This window comes from Rhinolophus sinicus, chromosome 3, assembly GCF_057876585.1.
Source record: "Rhinolophus sinicus isolate RSI-liver-muscle chromosome 3, RSI-T2T, whole genome shotgun sequence".
NCBI classification, from domain to species: Eukaryota; Metazoa; Chordata; class Mammalia; order Chiroptera; family Rhinolophidae; genus Rhinolophus; species Rhinolophus sinicus.
This window is the reverse complement of record NC_142503.1, coordinates 48,044,952-48,066,604: the sequence shown is the minus strand read 5'-3', so window position 1 is coordinate 48,066,604 and position 21,653 is coordinate 48,044,952. Positions and strand designations below refer to the sequence as shown.

At 34.6% G+C, this 21,653-nt stretch overlaps 1 protein-coding gene and 1 pseudogene across 1 annotated transcript in view; one reads left to right on the top strand and one right to left on the bottom strand.

Moving 5' to 3' along the window:
- ANKRD31 (ankyrin repeat domain 31) overlaps positions 1-21,653 on the top strand; it is a 126,378-nt gene that overhangs the window by 18,786 nt on the left and 85,939 nt on the right. The window contains exons 4-7 of the mRNA XM_074329204.2: positions 4,205-4,248; positions 7,373-7,413; positions 14,480-14,523; positions 16,974-17,621. Of these exons, the coding sequence (XP_074185305.2) occupies positions 4,205-4,248; positions 7,373-7,413; positions 14,480-14,523; positions 16,974-17,621 (777 nt within the window). The remainder of the gene's footprint in view (positions 1-4,204; positions 4,249-7,372; positions 7,414-14,479; positions 14,524-16,973; positions 17,622-21,653) is intronic.
- LOC141570462 (succinate--CoA ligase [ADP-forming] subunit beta, mitochondrial pseudogene) lies at positions 11,580-13,532 on the bottom strand (annotated as a pseudogene).

Below are 21,653 nucleotides of genomic sequence, written 5' to 3'. Positions count from 1 at the left end.
AAGGACAAACTGTGTAGAAATAGAGGATCTTTGGTTTGACACACACCATGGCAATTTTTAAAATTAGGCAGCATCTTTTAAAATATTTTATATTCATAATTTTTGTTGAGTCTAGCAATACCTTTCCTTATTCTTTACAGGTGCTATGTAGCAAGAAGTTTTTATTTTTTATTTTATTTGAATATTTTTTCCATTGGTATATATAGTACCTGTATTATTTTATCTCTAGCTGACATATATTTTTTGGCAAGCAGTTTTTAAGTTATACATGGAAAAATTTGATTTTATTTGGAGAGTTTAGTAATTCATATGCCTGGAGTACAATTGGAGACATTGGTGTCTATCAAAATGAGGAGGTGGGATGCTTAATTTTATTTCAACTTGGCTGGGCCATGAAGTGCCCAGATAGTTGGTTAGACATCATTCTGGCAGTTTCTGTGAGGATATTTTTGAATGAGATTGACATTTAAATCACTGGATTTGAGTAAGGCAGATTGCCCTTCATAATGTGGGTGGGCCTCATCCAACCAGTTGAAGGCCTGAATAGGAAAAAAAGACCAACCTCACCATGCACGAGGGGCTTCTTCAGCAGACAGCCTTTAGATTTCCTCTGTGCGATCAGCTTTCCTGGATCTTGTGCCTCATGGCCCGCACTGCAGATTTTGACTTGCCAGTCCACAAAGCCAATTCCTTATAATAAATCTCTTTATTTATGTATATACATATCCTATTGGTTCTCTTTCTCTGATTAATATAGGAAAACTCATTAATACAGGGGCATCCCTGGTATTACTACAATCAGGTTTGATCATCTGAAAAATACTTGTTTAACAGGGAATAATGATTAATTTATTCATGTGAATGTTACCAGCAGGCCACGTCTTCTGACTTCTACTTCCTGAAATGCAGAATTCTTTATTTGAGAGATATGAATCCAGCTTGAATCTCATTTTCCTTCTCCATTCTGAAGATTTCACCTTCATCCTTATCCCTCCATATGTAGAGGTGATATCAGTTAAAATGAGCATTAATGAGAACTTTGAAAGCCTTGTTTGATGACCCGGTAATGGAAGAAGGATCGTGGTTGGCAAGGCCAGAGCTCATGGAGAGATTGTGTGTGTGTGCGTGTGTGTGTGTGTGCATGTGTGTGTTGCTGTCTTTTTGAGCCCCAGTAGACAGATACCATTCTCTTACTAGCTACCTCACTGAGGTATAAATACCTGCAACACCCAAATGCAGTGTGATTTTTCAAAACTGAGGGAACCCCTTGACTCTGCTATGCGGATCACCAATGCCATTGATATCCTTTTTCTGACTAACTCATCCTGACCTTTTTCAATTCTTAGGATCCTAGAATTGCTGTATCTGTCTAGAGTTGCAGTTGCTTAGGAATATTTTGGCAAGGGGTGGGATGAAAACAGGGTCTTGGTACCTGACTCAGCTGGAGTAAAGATAATTCTCATTCAATGGTTAAATCACTTTGAATTTGTTATATTTAGATACAAGTGAGTAGAATTTAAAATGACTAAGCATTTAAGAATATTGAAGCAATGCAGAGGTGAATTGTCCAGAAGAAACTCTTTAAAAGACAATCATATGAGTATTTGGAAATATTCAAAAACATTTATGTAGATAACCAAATTTGGGTGCCATAGTCTGAGAAAGGTATTGTAAGCAAATGTTATCAGTAATGTTATCATGAAGGTAATGAAATACCAGGAATGTGTGTTGTCGTTTGCTGAACGTGAGGATAGTTTGTGTGAGACATCTGATGCCTCATGGAGAGTCAGAGTTGGTCAGGCTGATCTGGCTGGCCAGGCTTCTTCTACTCCCAAGATTCCATGACTCAGTTGAAGAGAATGATCTCGGATAGTAGAGATTTTTTTTTTTTTTTTTTTTTTTTGCTAAGGATGTATAAATAGATTTGCTCCTTTTCCAGATCCTTAAAATTAATACAACTCATTTAAACTATCTTTCACCTCTCACATCCTACTCCCAACATGTAAAACAAAACAAAATAAAAAACTATAGTTTGATGGCCTGGTCAAAATATAGGGATGCAGGGGCAGAATAAAAATAGTGGTCATATGCATCAAAAGGATTGATAGCAATTTGGATCCCTTAAGAAAGAATTGATTGAAGTGTATCCTTGCATTTTGTTAATTGACAAATAACTCTAGCCCCCATTATATTCAGAGGCATTAGCTCTGGAGTGGTATTTCTGCCTATGCAGGAGAAAAAATAATCAGCTGTCAGGAGCAAACTTCCTTCTTGCTTGCTTTATCTTTTGTCTTTTCCTTATGTAGGTGGGGTCAAGTAAATAATTAGCCTTCAACATTAAAAGTCACTGGTCCTACAGTAAGATAAATGAAGTGGGTGTTATAAATATTTTAATGAATTGCTTTGTGGAAACTCAGAAATATCTAGTAATATATAAGTATACCCTGTTTAATTAATCCTTGGGAGTTTCTAGGTTTATTTCTTGAAATTCTGTCTTCTCTCTGGGACTGTAGCTTTGTACAGTCGGCTTGGGAACCAATGTGATAACCTTGAAGTATGTAAGGGTACATTATCAGTAAATAGCAATGAACATTAATTGGAGAAGATTGAAGTTTTCACAGTACTTTAAATGTGTTTTCTTGTTATTATGGCTGTTTCAGTGATCAAAGAATGCTTGGAAGTTTGGGCTAATGGCTTTATTTTCAGAAAGCTTTGTTACTGATCATAGAAACAAGCATAGAGGGCCCCCAAAGAGAAACCTTTTTCTAAAGGTCTTCTTTGATGCTAATAAAATATTGAAGGTAAAAAAATTTTTTTAAGTGATAAAAGTCATTATGCTGTGAAATCTTAAAATGGGAGCATTTTGTCAGTGTATTTTATCTTTTTTGAAAGGGGCACAACTTCAGATTTTCTGACATGACTTGAGAATCATGCAGAATCCATTCAGCATTTAACACTGTAACACAGAGGTTGTATAATTTTTGGCCCTCAGGGGAAGTACTGGAACTCAGAATCTGACAAAAGTGGCTCATCAGAACCACTAATAGGTTATTGAAGAGAAGAGAAAAACTCTGAATAAAAAGAAGGAACACTCTCTTACTACAGATTCTTTTGCAAAAAGGAATTAAGACAAAAACTAAATAAAGAGCCAATACTATAAAACTCTTAGAAGAAAACATAGGGGGGAAAGTATCTTGACATTGAATTTGGATCTGATAATACATAATACATAAAGACTCTTACAACTCAAAAAAAACACACACCTCATTTAAAAATGGACAAAGGATATGAATGGACATTTCACCAAAGAAGATATACAAGTGGCCAGTAAGCACATAAAAAGGTGTTCAACATTATTAATCATTAGCGAAATGCACATCAAAATCACAATGAGGTAGCACCTTATACTCATTGGGAGGGCGGTTATCAAAAAAACAATATAACAAATTGTTGAGGATGTGGAAAAATTGGAATTCTTGTTCACTGCTGGTGGGAAATGTAGAAGGGGTGCAGCCACTGTGGAAAATGGTATGGTGATTCCTCAAAAAATTAAACACAGAATTACCATATGATCCAGAAATTTCACTTCTGGGTTTATGCCCAAAATAAGTGAAACAGGGACTTAAAAATATATTTGTTCAGCTACATTCATAGAAGCATCATTCACAATAGCCAAAAGGTGGAATCAACCCAAGTGGCCACTGACGGATGAGTGAATAAGCAAGATGAAATATTATTCAGACTTAAAAAGGAAGGGCATATGGATACATGGATGAACCCTGAAGACGTACTAAGTGAAATGAGTCAGTTACAAAAGAACAAATGTAGTATAATTCCTTTTATATGAGATACTTGGAATTGTCAAATTCATAGAGACAGAAAGTAGAAGGGCCGACGCCAAGGGTTGGGAGAGGATCTGAATGGACAGTTAGTGTTTAATGGTTATGGAGTTTCTGATGGGGGAGATGTAAAAGTTCCGGAGAGAGATCATGGTGACGCTTGCATATCATTGTGAATGTACATAATGCTACAGAACTGGACCTTCAAAATAGTTAAAATGGTTAATTTGGTGTTACATATATTTCACCACAATAAAAAAGATGCTAAGAAAGCATCTTAAAAAGTATCTTAAATGTTAAATTTTTAGGTTGTTGCATTGGGTTAACATTCATCATTTGGAAAAAACTACTGTTTTTCTTTCTAGCAATCTCAAGATGAAGTGGAACAAAAAAACCAAGCGTTGTTACAGTAAGCATACTACTTTTTTGCTTTATTATATTGTAGATTTTTTTTTCATTTTGTACATCTTCATTTTCTTGAGTTTTAGAATTATATGCTTTTTAATAATTGCCCCATTAGCAGTATAAATTTGTTATTTTACAAACATTCTCAGTAAGTTTCATAAGAAAAATTGAATCAGATTGTTGATTCTGTGTATTAATATTTATTAATATTTTAGTGAATTTATAAAATAGCATGAAGGAAGAGTTTGTAGAGCTTATTAAAATTAGACTTCATACAACTGTTGTACTTTAAGAGATTTTATCCTTTCACTTATTTCAAAAGAGTGATTCTCAAGGAATGGTCTGTGGACCCCCCCTGGGAATCCCTGAGACCTTCCAGCAGGTCTGTGAAGTCAAAACTGTTTTTATAATAATACCAACACATTATTGCCTATTTCATGGTACTGACATTTGCACGTATAGTGCTAAAGCAAACGGTGGGTAAATGCTGGAGCCTTAGTAGGAATCAGGGTAGTGGCACCAAATTGTACTAATAGTCACCGAGGTTTTCACTGCCATGTACTAGCAGTTAAAAAAGAAAAAAAAATTCATTTTACTTAATGCATTTGATGAAGCAGAAAAGTTATTTGCTTTGTTAAATCTCTACCATTGAATACATATCTTTTTGTTATTCTGGGTGATGAAGTTTGAAGTACTTCTCTGCATTCTGAAGCGTGATAGTTGTCTTAAGGAGAGCACTTGTGCACTTGTTTGAGTTGTATGCATTGTAAGAACACTAGCCTCACTATTTTTTTTTTTTTAACTTGAAAGAATAACTGACAAACTGGTTATTCACATTTGGGCATATGGCAGATATTTTCTTGAAAATGAATGAAGTAAGCCAGTCACTTCAAGGAACGTGGCTGATGATATTTATTGCCAAAGAAAATAATTCAAACTTTCAAGTGAAAATTAGAATTTAGGAAAAATTGTGTCTACCGCCTTGGCCTTGATTGCTTTCTAATACTTAAAATTTTCTGGTGAGATCAGTGGTAATACGCGTATTTACAAAGGTGATCTTTTTGATGTTTTATAGTGAAGTGTATAAATCTAAGATCCACATAACTCAAATCAGTATTTTCTAAAAGACCACAAAATCAGGCACAGATAATACATCCATTCAAAGTACAAGATAGACCAATGGGTTATAATGTAATAGAATAAAAAGTTCATTGATTTTATTTCAGTTTCTGCATTTCCAGTAAGCTTTAAGGAAGTTATTGCTTTTAGAGTTTTGGTGTGATATCAAAAAAGAATATCCACAAGTATCCAAAAAGGCTACTAAAATACTCCTTCCTTTTCCAACTGCATATCTGTGTGAGGCCAGATTTTTGTTATGTACTTCAAACAAAACAATATGTGGCAAACGATTTAATGTAATAGCAGGTATGAAATGGCAGCTGTCTTCTATTAAGCCATACATTAAAGAGATTTTTAAAAATGTAAACAGTGCTATTTCACGAATTTTTTTTTAATTTTGGAAAATAGAAGTTTTTCGTAAATATATATTAACATGTTACTGTTATTTTAAAATTAATAATTATTTAAGTTTTCTCCATTTAAATTTTTAATATGTAAATATAAATAAATATAAACCATATAAACAAAAACTCTTTGGGTTATCCAGTAATTTTTAAGAATATAAAGGAGTTCCAAATAAAAAAATTTGAGAATTGTTTAAAACAAAAACCCTTTTACTGAATATATCAACAATGTAAGTTCATCTACAGAAATGGTACAAAGAAAAGACTAAGGAAAACTTAACATAGCATCCATAATCTCACTGCCCACAGAGAACCACTGTTTTAGATTTTCTGTATATTTGTGTTTTTCTTCATATTTTCTACAAAATTGGGCTCATTCTTCAGATAGTTTTGTATCCTGTTTTTAAATTTTAAGTAATTGTTTATCATAATTATTTTCTCGTTAACATTTTAATAAACATGAATTTTAATGGCCTCATATTTCACTGTATAACTTGACTGTACTGTAATTTATTTAATCATCCCTCTACTATTGGACCTTACATTGTTTGCAGTCTTGCCTAATATAAATAACTTTTTTAAATCATTTAGATGAAAGTTTGCTTTATTTTGAGATTTTGTGTCTTAAATTCTGTTTTGTAATCAAGGAAGAAAATTCTGTTGTGGACTCAAACTATGATTTTATTTTGTTAATCAACTTGTTCTCAAAGAATCACATTTTAGGGGGAAAACCAACATTCTTTTATATTTGTCTCATAGAAATTATTCTGTATTAGTAGTTTTATTTCCATTTTAAAGATAGCATATATTGATCACTTCTATTTTAGTCTGGAGAGACTGTCCAATTTATTATTCTTGCTCAGGATTCAAGTAGATATGCCTGGTGTATAAAAACTGCTCTTAAAACAGCTGAAACAAGAGGCTTTTCTTTTTTTAAAAGGGAGGGATCTTGATTGCATTTATGTAGTAAATTAGACTGAGGAAAAAAGTTAACTGATTGCTTTTCTTCAGTTCACTTCTAATGATCTCGGGGCAGATGATCAAAATTGCAAATTAGGCATGACCCTTGTTTTGCTTTCAACTGCTTCCATTCAGTATTTCCTATCTTTTCTTTGCCTACTATGAAATACAAGAATCATAAATAATGTCTGAGAATTTTCTCACTAGTGACTTACTTACATCTCAAGTTATAATGACAAACTTTCAGTGTATTTGAGAATTTAGATAGCCAAGCTACATAATTCAGGACCAAATTTTTTCCCTGACCTACCACCCTTATATGGCAGACAGTCATCTCCAAAGTTACTTTCAGACCTAAATGTAGTTCAGTTTGTTTATACCCCTAAAGTTCACACTTTAATTTTTCAGCTCTCTCTTTCATTTTTGCAACCACTTGAAATGTAAATGTTAACAAATTGGTAGTAATTGTTGGAATGATGTAGTCCTAAAATCAACTTACCCTATTTTGAAATTCCTTTAAATGAAGAAAAATGTTTAAATTTGTATTTGAATGAGAAAATGTTTTTTTCCATTTTAAAGTTTTTATTTATTTATTTATTTATTTATTTATTTATTTATTTATTTATTTATTTATTTATGTTTTAGGACCCAAGCAGAACTTTCACTGCAACACCAAAGTATTCAAGGTATGTTTTCATGGGTAGAGTCATGTAGAGTAAATTTGTCTTAGCCTGAAAATAGAAGGCTTAATTAGATGTGGATTCATTTACACCTGTGTTAGTCTACTATACAGTGCTACCATGCGTTTTTACTTATGAAATCAATATTGCTGTTGGCCTTGTGTGGTGCTGCAATAAAGTTGCGCATATGAGAAGCAGCTCAGGTGCAGTCAGTACCTGTTACTCCAAACGTCTACTCTTTTGACATGTAATTTTGGGATTCAAATTTGAAAACAATAATTATTTTCTCTGTTCATAGCACTCTTAATAGGTATGTCATGTCTTTCTTGATAGTCACACAGGCCATTTAACTTGGTTGCAGCTACATCAGAAGATCGTTGTCTTTATCTCTGAGGTGTCTCCTAGTGACTCCCCCACAGTGAATATTATGTATGTTGTAGACAGTGTAGTAAATACTCTTAGGGGCCAATGAAACCCAGTATCATAATAAAAGGGCACAAGGACATGGTAACTTGAAGTTGAAAAAGTTAAATTTTAAAAACTCTTTGCTCTGTCACTCCTACAACAATAGCAGTACCACTTATGATCATCACCAACTCTTGCATGCACTCCCTGTACCTAAATTTTGGTTTGTACTATTATTTGTTTATATTTTAACAAATATTTATTGAGCCTGTTATGTGCCAAGTAATATGGGTGCTATGGATGTATGAATGCTAAATAAACCAGGAATTCTTATAGGATGGCTGATCTTTCTTGGAGCATGAAGATATTAGGATGGGTCTGAAACATCTTACTGTTGGAAAGCAAAGATGCTTTCAAGGAAGACTGGCGGCCGTGCTAAAAGGATAAAGAATTAGGTCAGTGGTGCTCTCACTGGCCAAGCTGTGACAAATTAAGCGGGGGGAAAAACCCAACAGTTATTTTAGTTCATGGAAATAAATTTGTGAAAAAAACGTGAATTCATAAAGATACTCAAAAATTGTTAAGAAGTACAATAGTAGTCTTAATATAAAAGGAAAAATGATTATAGTAGAATGTTTAAAACTTTTTAATGACTTTAAGAAATAGAGACTTGTTAATATAGGTGCATTTTTTTCTCTATTAAATACATCTTTTATAAAGCATAGGATATTTTTGTTTATCACTGTGTAAGTAGAGAAGAAAGAAAACAGAACTGTAAGTCAAGTAGTCCTGGAATAAGAATTGTACCAAGGAAAGTAAAGACCACACAGCACCAGCAGTCACTCAATAATAAAAACATGTAAGAACTGGGGTCTAATTATGTCCCAAGATGACAGATTAATTTGATATTCAATAAAGGAGACTTTTCTGCACAGGTTAAATCCCTCATCTATCAGGAATTTAAAGCCTTAGATGGTCCTTCTAATCATGATAAGATAAAAGAGCCAGCATAAGTTTGCAATAATGCTGACTGAACAGGTCAGTATAGAATAATAACACAAAAGCTTTTTTCACACTGGCTAAGTAAAACTTAAAGACAGCATTCTTGGACAGAACATTAGGTTATAAAAAAATAACCGTTGTGTAGTTTACGGTATTTACTTATTATAAGTAAAGCCAGGTTTGAATCATCTTGAGAGAAACAGCCAGTTCCATGCATCAAAAAATCAGTTAGGCAAAAGCCGAGATTCTGGCCAGGTTGGCTGGTTGAAGAAATTATTAATACTTGTTTTCTTTTGGATCTGATATAATTCCTGTAACCCTGGGGAGGTACCAAAATAAATCTGACTTTAATCTTAAGAAGGTATAGGAACAAGTATAGAAAAAATGTAGAACAAATCGCACCAATGTATTATTATTTTAGAATTAGGTTAAGAGCAGTAATAAGTTTTATAACCATGTAGTCACGTGTGTTTTGTCTAACAGCTAATATGTTTGAAGTGGTAAAAAATGTTAAATTTGTAGTTTAAGTTATTTAAGGGAATTTAAATTTGTAATTAATGTTTAGATGTTAAAAGAAGCAGTGGTTTTCAAATTTTCATGTGTTAGATATAGAAGTTTAATAAATTGATCATTAAACAACTATAAACATAAATAGTAATGGATATTTCTCTCCAAGTATAAAAGCCTTTGTGGTTTTTAAGATGTTGAGTTAACAGCAAATAGCCTAATATAATACAAACTATGCCAAGCATACCCTCCAAGTGTGGTGAAAAGCTATTTAGCTTCTTTTACAAGATGCAGTTTATAGACTGAAACAGTCATAAAGCTATAGAAGTACCATCTTAGTGGTTGAAGTCTTTTTTTTGTAAGTATGATTTGAACAATTTGAGAGAGGTGTCATGGGTGATAGTATGCTTTGGGCATTCCTTTTTCTCTTTTGGGTTTTGACGATGATAACAGTTGTCAGCAATAGTTAGACAAAAGATCTATTCTCATTTTTATCATACTCAATCCCAGTATTTATAGACAAACAGGCTACCACTATCTCCTGAATTTCCCACACTTCCAACCTCTCACCGATTTGGCCTTCTGAGAGCCGTTAATGCCTTATGATGCTGTTGGTATCTCTGCATGTGCCACCACCATCATTGAACTTCTGAATCACAAGTCTTTTATTGGTTGTTCCTTTAAAAGTACTGTGGGTACCAGAATTATAACTTTGTGGTGTTTCTTGTTGCCAGGAAGCTTCTGTGATTAGCGACCCATAGAATTGGTAATTCCCTTCCCTTCTGGCAATTCATTGCAGCTCCCTCTTGCCTTTACTCCCTTCAGAGTGTTCAGAACAAGAAGCTCATTTTATTATCATCCTAAACTATAGGTTAAATTATATATAAGGAAACTGTCTAGTTGTTAACTAGTATAGCAGACTCTGTTCCAATACAATTCTGTCTTCTCCCTCCCAATTCAAAGAGTAATTGTACCCAAGTTGAAGAACGATCAAAATAAGTAAACGATCTTTATTAAATATGGTAACATTAACCTTGAAATAGTTTGTTTATGAGTTAAAATTTAGCTCTTCTGAGCATTTTGTTTTCATTTGGCACTTCAGAATTATTTCTCATACATTACATTTTATCTCTTTCGTGTGATAAGTGGAAAATGTACAAGATATTTTGATAATTTACTAAAGGAGAGATAAGAATTCAAGAAAAAAAAGTTTTTATTTGTAAAAATTGTTTTAAGTAAATTTTGAAGCTAGAAAATGAGAATTCTCCCTAAGTGTGTTTTTAATATAGCAATCAAATTACTATAATACATTTTATTATATTAATTTATCAAGTTTTAAAAATAGTAACTGTTGGCACAAAACCATGATCATTTTGATGATGAGGTGGTTAAAAACATAGAAGATGTCTGCGGGTTCTTTCTTTACAATTCAGAAGAGGAGGAAGAGGATAAAATCTTTTTCTCTGTTTTTGAACTCTAACCCCCTAAGGATTTGAGAGTTTATTAAAAACAAAATCTCCTTGCAGAGATAATTGAAGATGTATCTATTTTTTTCCCATTAGGAGATTTTTATTAACTTAAATTGTTAATTTTGCTGCTAAGTCCTTAGTAAATATACCTTTACTTGATAGAAACCTACAGGTTCTTCTCAATACCACAGGATCATGAAGACTTGCAGTTATCAGTGTTTTGTAATGATTAAAACAATGTTCAAATAATTAACAAGTTACGGCACTGAAATACTTGAAGAAATATTCTGGGGAGTGTTTGAAACATCTGTTTATAAATAATGATTGGTATAATTAGTTAGGTATTTGGTGTTGAAGATAAACACTTCTATAAAATATTGTTTTAATACATTGTTCTACTAATGAAGCTAGTTATTAGATACAATAGATTTCTAATACTAATAATAAAGCTTTATCTTCATATTTATTTTATTCATAGAACTCATATCAATGAAGAATGTTGTACCCAACAATAATAAACTGGCATATTGCAAGTGACATCCTGTAGAAGTAAACGAGAAGGCTGCAAGAAAAGAAACTAGATAACTGTATTACACATTCTTTATACAAACAACCTATTCTCAAAACTTGAATTAAATGCAGACCAAATGCTTTTAACAGTTTTTGTGCCTGAATGGCATTTGCAGTAATTAAACACTAACTAGAAAAAGAACAATCAAAATACAGAACACAGTATTTTTAACAATTACAGTACATTTAACACCTTCAGCCATCCACTAGGTTCTCAGGTCAGATTGGCAACTGAAATTTCACACCCACCTGGGCTTACTTGGCTAAGGTCACTCTTTCAGAGCGCTTTACAACCATTTTAGCAGCTTCGTCCAAGTCATCACAAGGAAGAATTTTAACTCCATTGTCCGTTATCAGTGCCTTAGCATCATCAACTCGTGTACCTTGTAACTGTACCACAATAGGTATTTTAATTTCCAAATCCTTTACTGCTATGACTGTACCCTGTGCAATAACATCACAGCCCACAATTCCTCCAAAAATGTTGACCAGAATAGCCAGCACCTTTTAATATGAAGTGATAAACTTAAATGCTCCTGTTACTTGATGGGCTGTGGCACCACCACCAACATCAAGAACGTTAGCCGAGTCCCTCCATGAAGTTTATTATATCCGCTGTGGCCATAACCAAACTAGCACCATTTACTAGGCAGTCTGTACTCCCATCTAGGCCAGTGTAGTTGAGATCTGCCTTAGCTGCATCTTTGTCTCTTTCATCTGCCTGAGTTCAGTTCTGTAGGTCAAACATCTTTTCCTGGCGATAAGCAGAATTAGAATTAAAATGTATCTTTGCATTCATACCGAGCACAGCTCCATCTGAATCCTTTATCATTGGGTTTATTTCTACCATGGTTGCAACGTATTTCAGAAATAGGTTGTAAAGCTTTACCATGCTTTCTGCCACAGAATCTACAACATTAAGTAGAAATCCCGTCTTCTGTGTAAGCCAGGCAGCTTCTTCCTTTTTGATGCCTTCTACAATATCAATAGGTTCTTTAACTATGGCCTCAGGCTCTGCAGCAACATCTTCAATGTTTGCACCACCTTGAGAACTTCCTGTTAATACAGGACCTTAAAATGACCTTTCCATTGTTATTGCAAAGTAGTATTCTCTCCTGAGGTAACTTCTTTGCTCACTTGTTTGCAAATTCTGCCCTTTTCTCATGTTTGCTTGGTAACCAACTTTTCCCCAATCATTTGTAGGAAGCAACTTTTACTTCTGGAGAGAAAACTATCTTCACTCCTCCTTTGAGGCCACTTTCAAATGTTCCTTTTTCTCTACCACCAGCTAAATCCTGTGCCTTTATCACAACATCTTTTGAGCCTAATTTTTTGGCAATTTCCTAAGCTTCATCTGGTGATTTAGCCACATATCCTTTGGGAATGGCGATTCCAGCTTCTTGCAGTAATTTCATACTCATGTGTTCATGTAGTGCGAGATTCCTTTGTTGCTGCTGTACTTGGGAGTCCATGGTTGTTAAACAATACAGAACTTCCCAGGACCTGGGCAGCGGCCTGCAGCAGTGCCTGGGCAGGTGGCTCCGAAGGGTGGTGGTGGCCAACAGCCACTGTATCTGTTGTTGTCAAATGTTCCTTAATTGGTATTACATTTTAAGCAACCAGATATATAAACCTTAAATAGGATATAGTGTAATATATCATTATTGCTTAGCACAGAGGACTCTAATGCAAGAATATGAAATGATTTATTCCTATTACTTTTTGCTCATCATCCTGTGAGGGAATGGAATGCCGTGGTATTAACCCTCCTAGCTGATTTTCATAGCTTTTCATCATCAAATGGCAAAGGTAGAGCCAAAAAAATAAAAAATAAAATAGGTTTTTGCTGTATGTAAAGTTCAGTAGGCATATTTATGATTATTTCTTTTCCTGCACAATCCTGTCTTGCTTGTGAGGATGCAGTCTGAGTTTCAGCAGATAATCAGTTGCTTATACTCTGGCTCTAGATATTGCCTAATTAAAAGAAACCAGGAGAAGGAGTCAACATATGCTTGAAAAGCCAGTGAGCCCTGAATTCCTATCTAAGTATGTCAGGGTGCCTGGGCCTGATGGTGAAGGTAGGAGGCAAGAGGAATGGAGTAGGAGAAATATCTTTTTTCTTGATCCTCTTAACTTGGTATGAATTGCTGTCAGCCAGCTCACCTCAGACATGACGGGATGAGGAGTGGATGGTGAAGGTGAAATCACATTTAGGACAATCTCCTTACTCCTTTCGTTCCCACTTGGGGCATTCCTTTTCGTGTCTTACTTGACAGCATTAATTTTATTACCTGTAATGGAAGAGATAATGATACTGAGAAAGTAGATACGTTTTTTTCTTCATGTAGTTACAAATACTTAGAATAACTCAGCCAAAATAGAATGGTTGGTTTTTAGCCAAGCTAATTCCAAATAATTATAATTTTACTTGGCTTCATATAAAATATTTTTTTGAGAAATGGAAAATTTTTCTTCCCCCCCCCTTTCTTCTTCTGTCCCCCCCCCCATTCCAGTTCAAGCCTTTTTCTCAGTCTAGTTGTGTAGGACACAGCTCCCTGGCCCATGATGGTGTTATGAGCTTTGCGCCCCCCCTGGCTGAGGCAGTTGGTCACCAGTCGTTGTTCGGCCGCTCACAGCAGCTCACGGCAGCTCTTGCTGGCTGCCAGCCGCTCACGATGGCTGCCGGCCGCTCATGGCAGCCCACGGCAGCCCACGGCAGCACACAGTAGCCCACGACAGCACACAGCAGCACACAGCAGCCCACGCCGACCTCCAGCTGCTCAGCTGAGCTGCCTGGTTCCAGGGAGAGCTGTTGTTTACAATCTTAGCTGTAGAGGGCGCAGCTCATTGGGCCATGTGGAAATCGAACCAGCAACCTTGGCGTTAGGAGCATGGCGCTCCAACCACTTGAGCCACTGGGCCGGCCCAAATTTTTCTTTTATAACTTCATTGCCAACGTAATGATTCTTTTATACTAATAAATTGCTATAATATTTATAAAATATTTGTCTGTGGGAGTCATTTCAAGTTATATGATTAAGAAAGAAATGCTGACTGAGAGGATATGTTTTTAGTGCTTTAATAAAACTGGAATGTAAACATATATTGTTATTTTCTAGGACCTAAGGCTGAAAATCCTGAAGTTTTTCCACACCCAGAAAAGGTTGGTCTACATAACAGATTATTTAGATCATGGATTTAAATTTTTTTTTAAATTATGTTAATTACTATCTCAAGCCCATTTAGACTCTTCCCCTAGTCATAAATATAACTAAATCATTTCAATAGATAGAAATCTATTCTTGTCTAACAACCCCTTCCAGTATTTATTCTTTCTTGATCTGTGTTCCTTATCCAGCATTATAAGTCTCTTATCCTTTGTCTAGAGGAGAAGCTTATAAGTTATTATCAAACTAGTCACTGAGATGATATAGTAGAAATACCTTCTGCTGGTTTATTTGTTACCCTAGTTCCTTTAATATTTTCTTCTAGATCCTGTTTTCCCATCTTCCAGTGGCTAAACAGTAACCATATATTGAGTGCTTGTTTCGGCTTTGCTTTCTGCTTGGCGGTATGGGGAATCAGAGGACTATAAGCCTGGCTTTGCCCACAACGGACTCACACAATCAAGGACCTCCCTAGGCCAACCCTACCATACCTGTATCTTGCTTCATCTCAGCTGTACCTTTCATGTTCCTGCCTCCATGCCTTTGTTTAGATTAGGAACCAGGAAACAAGGGAAACAGCATAAAATTTGGAACCAGATAGGTGTACATTCCAAGGGCAACTCTGTCATTTACATGTGTAAAATACCTCTAGTAATACCCATTTCACAGGATTACTGTGAGGACTAAGCAATAAGCAATGATAGTTCATGGTGATAGTTCTGGTCCCTACTTGGTGCTTAAATATGTGTTTCTCCCTTCTTTCACTCCTTCACAAGTCTTTAATTTCTGGCTCAAGTCCCCTTTCCTCTGTGGCTCTGTTTCATGACTGCTGATCTTGATCAAAGGAATTGCTCCCTCATGAACATTCATTATTTACTTAGTATATCAGTATATTCCAATCACTTGCTATAACATTAATAGCTCTTTTGAGAAAAGAGATTTTTTGAATAAAGAAGTTTGGAGAACACTGTATCCTAAAGTGTCCTCAGAGATTTATAATGCACATGCCCTGAAAATTTTTGTGGTAAAGAAACCTTTCTTTAACCAAACATTTTAAAAACAATCATGAAAACTCTCAAATGATTCCCTTTTTTTCCCCCTAGAAAACTTAGTCGTATAACTTACTAGGCTCTGTGGTTAATGCCGTTCCATTTGAATTCAGTGTTTTGTTTTGTTTTTACATTATTTATACTTTATTTAATATCTTATGTATTTATGCCTTCAATCTTCAGTTAGAAATTAAGTTTCTTTAGGGTAGTGTCCAATGTACATACTTTATTACATCTATGGCCTTGAATTTAGTAAATATAATGACTTCACTTGAATTACGACTTAAAGAGTCTGGTTCCTGAATTCCTTCTAAATTCTTTTTATCTTTCAAAGCAAATTATAGTTTGCATTACTGTTAAATAAATATATCTTCTTAAGCATTGTATGTTATATACAGAGAAGATAAATGGTGGCTGGTAGAAAATGAGGAAAGGGAGAATAAAATAGTTTTCACTTCTCTTATTCAAATGAAATCAGAATATTAGAGGGCCTACAAATTACAATGCATTCTATCAGAGTGGTGTGTCAATGGAAGGTTGATTGAGTTTTTAGAAAAAGCCCGAAGTCATTGAAACCTATTCTGTTATTTAAGGTCAAACAAATTGACAGTTTTTAATGTTGAAAATAGTTCAGTGCCTTTAAAGGATTGAGAGTGGTTTTTTTGAATGACTTATAAATAGATTTTGAAAGCAATTTCAAAAGAGGAAGTCTAATAATATTTTGAGCAGTGTAAACGTGAGAACAGGCATAACCTATTAAGGTGATGTCTTTGAAAAATAATAGTCATTTAGAAATACAAGTTTTGTGTTTTTTGTTTAAAACAACCATAACCCAGAACCGTTTATTTATAGACTGGACTCGTAATATTTGCATAGAGCTGTGTCATTTCTCCTCTTTTTCTCTCTGACCTTCTGTCTTTGGCTTTTTATTTCACATTTACATACTCATCCAGAGGTGGGGAATAAAAAGAAGGTGAAACTATATGAATTTATTCCTGGTTAATAATTTTTTAAAAGTTCAGTAGGTTTTTGGCAATCATTAACTGCAGTGGAGTTTTGAGATAATCTATTAATTTAATTATCCATGCCATCTCTGCTGCTTCTTTTAACACAGTTAATTTAGACTTAGCTGAACAGATAATTTGCCATCTGTAATTATGGTCCAGCCAATTTTACCCTTTGTCCACTATAAAATGTTTAACTATGAGTTCAGAGTTATTAGTGATTTGGTATAGAAAAGTAGTAAAGAATATTTTTATTTATGGAAGGGGAGGAAAGTCGATAAAACTTTTTGGTGGTAACTTACCAGCACGATAAACTGAAAAACTATAGCGTTTTCACTTGAAACACTATTTTGTACATGCCGTACTGATGCAGTTTCTTTTTGGGACCCACAGGAACTAAGTGCAGACAGAGACGCTCCTGAAATTAGTCTTCTCTCAGGTTCTGCCATTGAAGTATCTCATATGGTTGCTGTAAAGGAGAAATTGTTAATAGAGCCACAGGAGATCTTAGCAGCACCAAGTACATTTTCTGAGTCTGAAAAGGAAGTCACGTTGACCATGACTTCCGAAGAAACCAAGGATGAAGAAAGCTCTCTTGAAACTTTTGTGTCTGCCTTAGAAAAGTTACTAACACCACCAGAAATCACCCAAGAAGAAGGAGTGTTTGAAATAATGACTGATTTTGAACCTAGAGAGTTTATGAACCCATTGAGCAACTCTCCAAATTCCATATCAATACCTTTGACATACCACAGCGACTTACTAGAAAACACAAAGGATGATGCATTGCCAGCTGAGTTGTTAGCAGCCCTAAATACATTGTCAGAAGCCACGGAGGGACCCTTCTGTCACGGAAGAGACAGAGGCAGCATTCTCAGTGCTGGAAATGAATGTTTAGGAATAAAGCCTAACATGTCTCAGACTGATGAAGATTGTACACAAAGCACAGAGGTGAATTTTGAGTCTCTTTGTTCTACTCCACCATTTGAACAAGATTCCACATTAGCTGAGCTGCAGGACAAGCATCTTTCAGTGCAGCAAGTAAGCATGAGTCTATGATTTTTGCCTTTTGTAGTGACCTTCATTTCCCATATACTGTATTTTAAATTCAAACCTTCTACTGCCAAATATCAACACTCAAAAGATAGTTTTTGACTTTGAAGCATACAGTGATCTTTTTAGAAGTTCCTGGTGTAGAGTTTTCAAGGGGGTAAAAGTTAAAATAGTTAAGTTTGTTCCCGGAAGACCTGAGAAGATACATTATTAGATTGCTTATATACAGGAAGTAAAGAATACTTCACCAGAATTTTCCCTATTCTCTTGGAAAGTCACTATGTTTACCTGGGTACACAGTAGATACCCCACATTTATTTCTACTTGCACATATTTCTGTGTCCAAGTAGAAATAAATGTGGACGAGATTGGGCAGCTAGAAGAGGGGAAAATGATGCCTGGCTTTAGCCGAACTTTGCATTCTGTGTCTGAGGATACTGTCAGTTGGCATAGTTTCTGGGGTTTAGAATTCCTGCAGTATTATGCCTAGAGACCCTGCTGTGGTTTGCCACTTGCCAAGTTTTATTTTCATGTTGACAATTTAAAAAAATCTTTATTTCTTTTCCTGATTAAAATAGTAATACACCCTCATTATAAGAAAATTCAAACATTACAGCAATACATAATAATACAGTAAGAAAAAGTCTCCCACAACTCGATGTTCCGGAGATAATCACTGTTAACAGTTTGGTGTGTATGCATATTCTATGTAAGTTTATCTTATATAAATGGGGTTATATACAGTGCTTTGCAATTTGTTTTTTAAATTTGATAATACGTTTTGGTTATCTTTAGGTGTCAGCAAATGTAACACTACTTAAATATATTTTAAAACATAGTTTGAAATTTATTTTATTAGTTTCAGGTGTACAGCACAACATAGTGATTGGACATTTACACACCTCACAAAGTGATAACCCCAAGTCTACTACCCAACTACCACTGTACATAGTTATTACAATACCATTAACTATATTTTCTATATTGTACATTCTTTGACTATATATATTTTAATTATAGTTGACATTCAATATTATTTGATACTAGTTTCAGGTGTACAGCATAGTGGTTAGACATTTATATAATTTATGAAGTGTTCCCCCTGATAAGTTTAATACCCATCTGACACTATCCATAGTTTTTACAGTAATATTGACTGTATTTCCCATACCGTTATTTCACATCCCTGTGACTGTTTTGTAACTCCCAATTTGTACTTCCTAATCCCTTTATCTTTCTCACCCCTCTCTCCAACTCACCTCCCTTCTAGCAACCATCTGTGTGTTGTCTGTATCTGTTTTGTTTGTTCGTTTCTTCTGTTCTTTATATTCCACATATAAGTGAGATCATATGGTATTTGTCTTTCTCAGTCTGCTTATTTCACTTAGCCTTATACCCTCTATATCCATCCATATTGTTGCAAATGGTAAGATTTCATTTTTTGTTCTGGCAGAGGTAATACTCCATTGTATATGTGTACCACAATTTCTTTATCCAATTGTCCATTGATGTGCATTTCGGTTGTTTCCATACTTGGCTGTTGTGAATAGCACTCCAGTAAACATAGGGGTGCATATATCTTTTCAAATTAGTGTTTTGGACTTCTTTGGATAAATACCCAGGAGTGGAATTGCTGGGTCATCAGGTAGTTCTATTTTTAATATTTTGAGGAACCTCCATACTGCTTTCCACAGTGGCTACACCTATTTGCATTCCCACCAACAGTATACAAATGTTCCCTTTTCTCCACTTCCTTGCCAACATTTGTTTAACTTATTGAAGATGGCCATTCTGATAGGTGGGAGGTGAATCTCATTGTGGTTTTTATTTGCATTTCTGTGATGATTAGTGATGTTGAGCATCTTTTCATATGTCTCTTGGCCACCTGTATGTCCTCTTTGGAGAAATGTCTATTCAGTTCCTCTGCCCATTTTTTAATTGGAATGTTTGTTTTTTTGGTGTTGAGTTGTGTGAGTTTCTTTTAAATTTTATATATTAACCCATAATCAGATGTATCATTGCTAAATATCTTCTCCCGTTCAGTAGGATGTCTTCTTGTTTTGTTGATTGTTTCCTTTGCTGTGCCAAAATTTTTTAGTTTGATGTAGTTCCATTTGTTTATTTTTTCTTCTATTTCCCTTGCCCAAGGAGACATCAGTAAAAATATTATTAAGGGTAAGTAATGTCTGAGAGTTTATTTCCCATATTTTCTTCTAGGAATTTTATGGCTTCAGGTCTTACACTTAAGTCTTTAATCCATTTTCAATTTATTCTTGTATATGGGTAAGAAGGTGATCCAGTTTCATTTCTTTGTATGTGTCTGTCTGGTTTTCTCAGCATCATTGATTGAATAGACTATCTTTACCCCAGTGTATATTCTTGCTTCCTTTGTCATAGATGAAATGACCATATAGGCATGGGTTTATTTCTGGGCTCTCTATTTTGTCCCATTGATCTTTGTGTCTGTTTTTATGCCTATACCATGCTGTTTTGATTACTGTGTCCTTGTAGTGTAATTGATATCAAGTAGCATGATACCTCCAGCTTTGTTCTTTTTTCTCAGTGTGGCCTTGGCTATTCAGGGTCTTTTATGGTTCTATATAAATTTTAGGATTATTTACTCTAGTTCTGTGAAAAAAATGCCACTGGTGTTTTCATAGAGATTGCATTGAATCTATAGATTGCTTTGGGTAGTATGGACATTTTAACTGTATTCTTCCTATCCATGAGCATGGTATATGTTTCCATTTATTTGTATCTTCTTTAATTTCTCTCTTCAATGTCTTATAATTTTCTGAGTGCAGGTCTTTTACTTCCTTGGTTAAATTTATTCCTAAGTATTTTATTTTTTTGATGCAGTTATGAATGGAATTGCTTTCTTAATTTCTCTTTCTGATTGCTTGTTATTGGTGTATAAAAATACAACCGACTTCTGAGTATTAATTTTGAATCCTGCTATTTTACTGAATTCATTTATCAGTTCTAATAATTTTTTGGTGGAATTTTGGGATTCTTATATATAGTATCATGTCATCTGCAAATAATGACAGTTTTACTTTTTCCTTTTCTCATTTTACTTTTTCCTTTTATTTCTTTCTCTTGTCTGATTGCTGCAGCTAGGACTTCCAGGACTATGTTGAATAAAAGTTGTGAAAGTAGACATCCTTGTCTTGTTCCTGATCTTAAGGAGAATGCTTTTACCTTTTTCCCACTGAGTATGATATTAGCTGTGGGTATGTCATATATGGCCTTTATTATGTTGAGAGATGTTCCCTCTATTCCCACTTGGCTGAGAGTTTCTATCATAAATGGATGCTAGATTTTGTCAGATGTTTTTTCTGCATCTATTGATATGACTCTTATTTTTCATTTTGTTTATGTGGTGTATTACATTAATTGATTTGCAGAGATATTGAACCAACCTTGCATACCAGGAATGAATCCCATTTGATTTTGGTGTATGATCTTTTAATGTATTGCTGAATTTGGTTTGCTAATATTTTGTTGAGGATTTTTACATCTATGTTCATTAGGGATATCAGCCCGTAGTTTTTTTGTAATGTCTTTGTGTGGTTTTGGATTAAGGGTAGTACTTGCTTCATAAAATGAGCTTGGGAGCTTTCCCTCCTCTTGAATTTTTTGCAAGTATTTTGAGAAAGATAGGTGGTAATTCTTCTTTGTATGTTTGGTAAAATTCACCTGTGAAGCCATCTGGTTCAAGTCTTTTGTTTGTTAAGGGTTTGTTGATTACCGATTTGATTTCATTAGTAATAATTGGTTCAGATTTTCCGTTTCTTCTGTATTCAGCCTTGGAATATTGTATGCATCTAGGAATTTATCCATTACTTCCAGATTGTCCAATTTGTTGGTGTATAATAGCTCATAGTATTTTCTTAAATTTTTTTTTTTTTCTGTGGCATCCATTGTCACTTCTCCTCTTTCATTTCTGATTTTGTTTGGGTCCGCTGTCTTTTTTTCTTGAGTGTGGTTAAAGGTTTTTCAGTTTTGTTTATCTTTTCA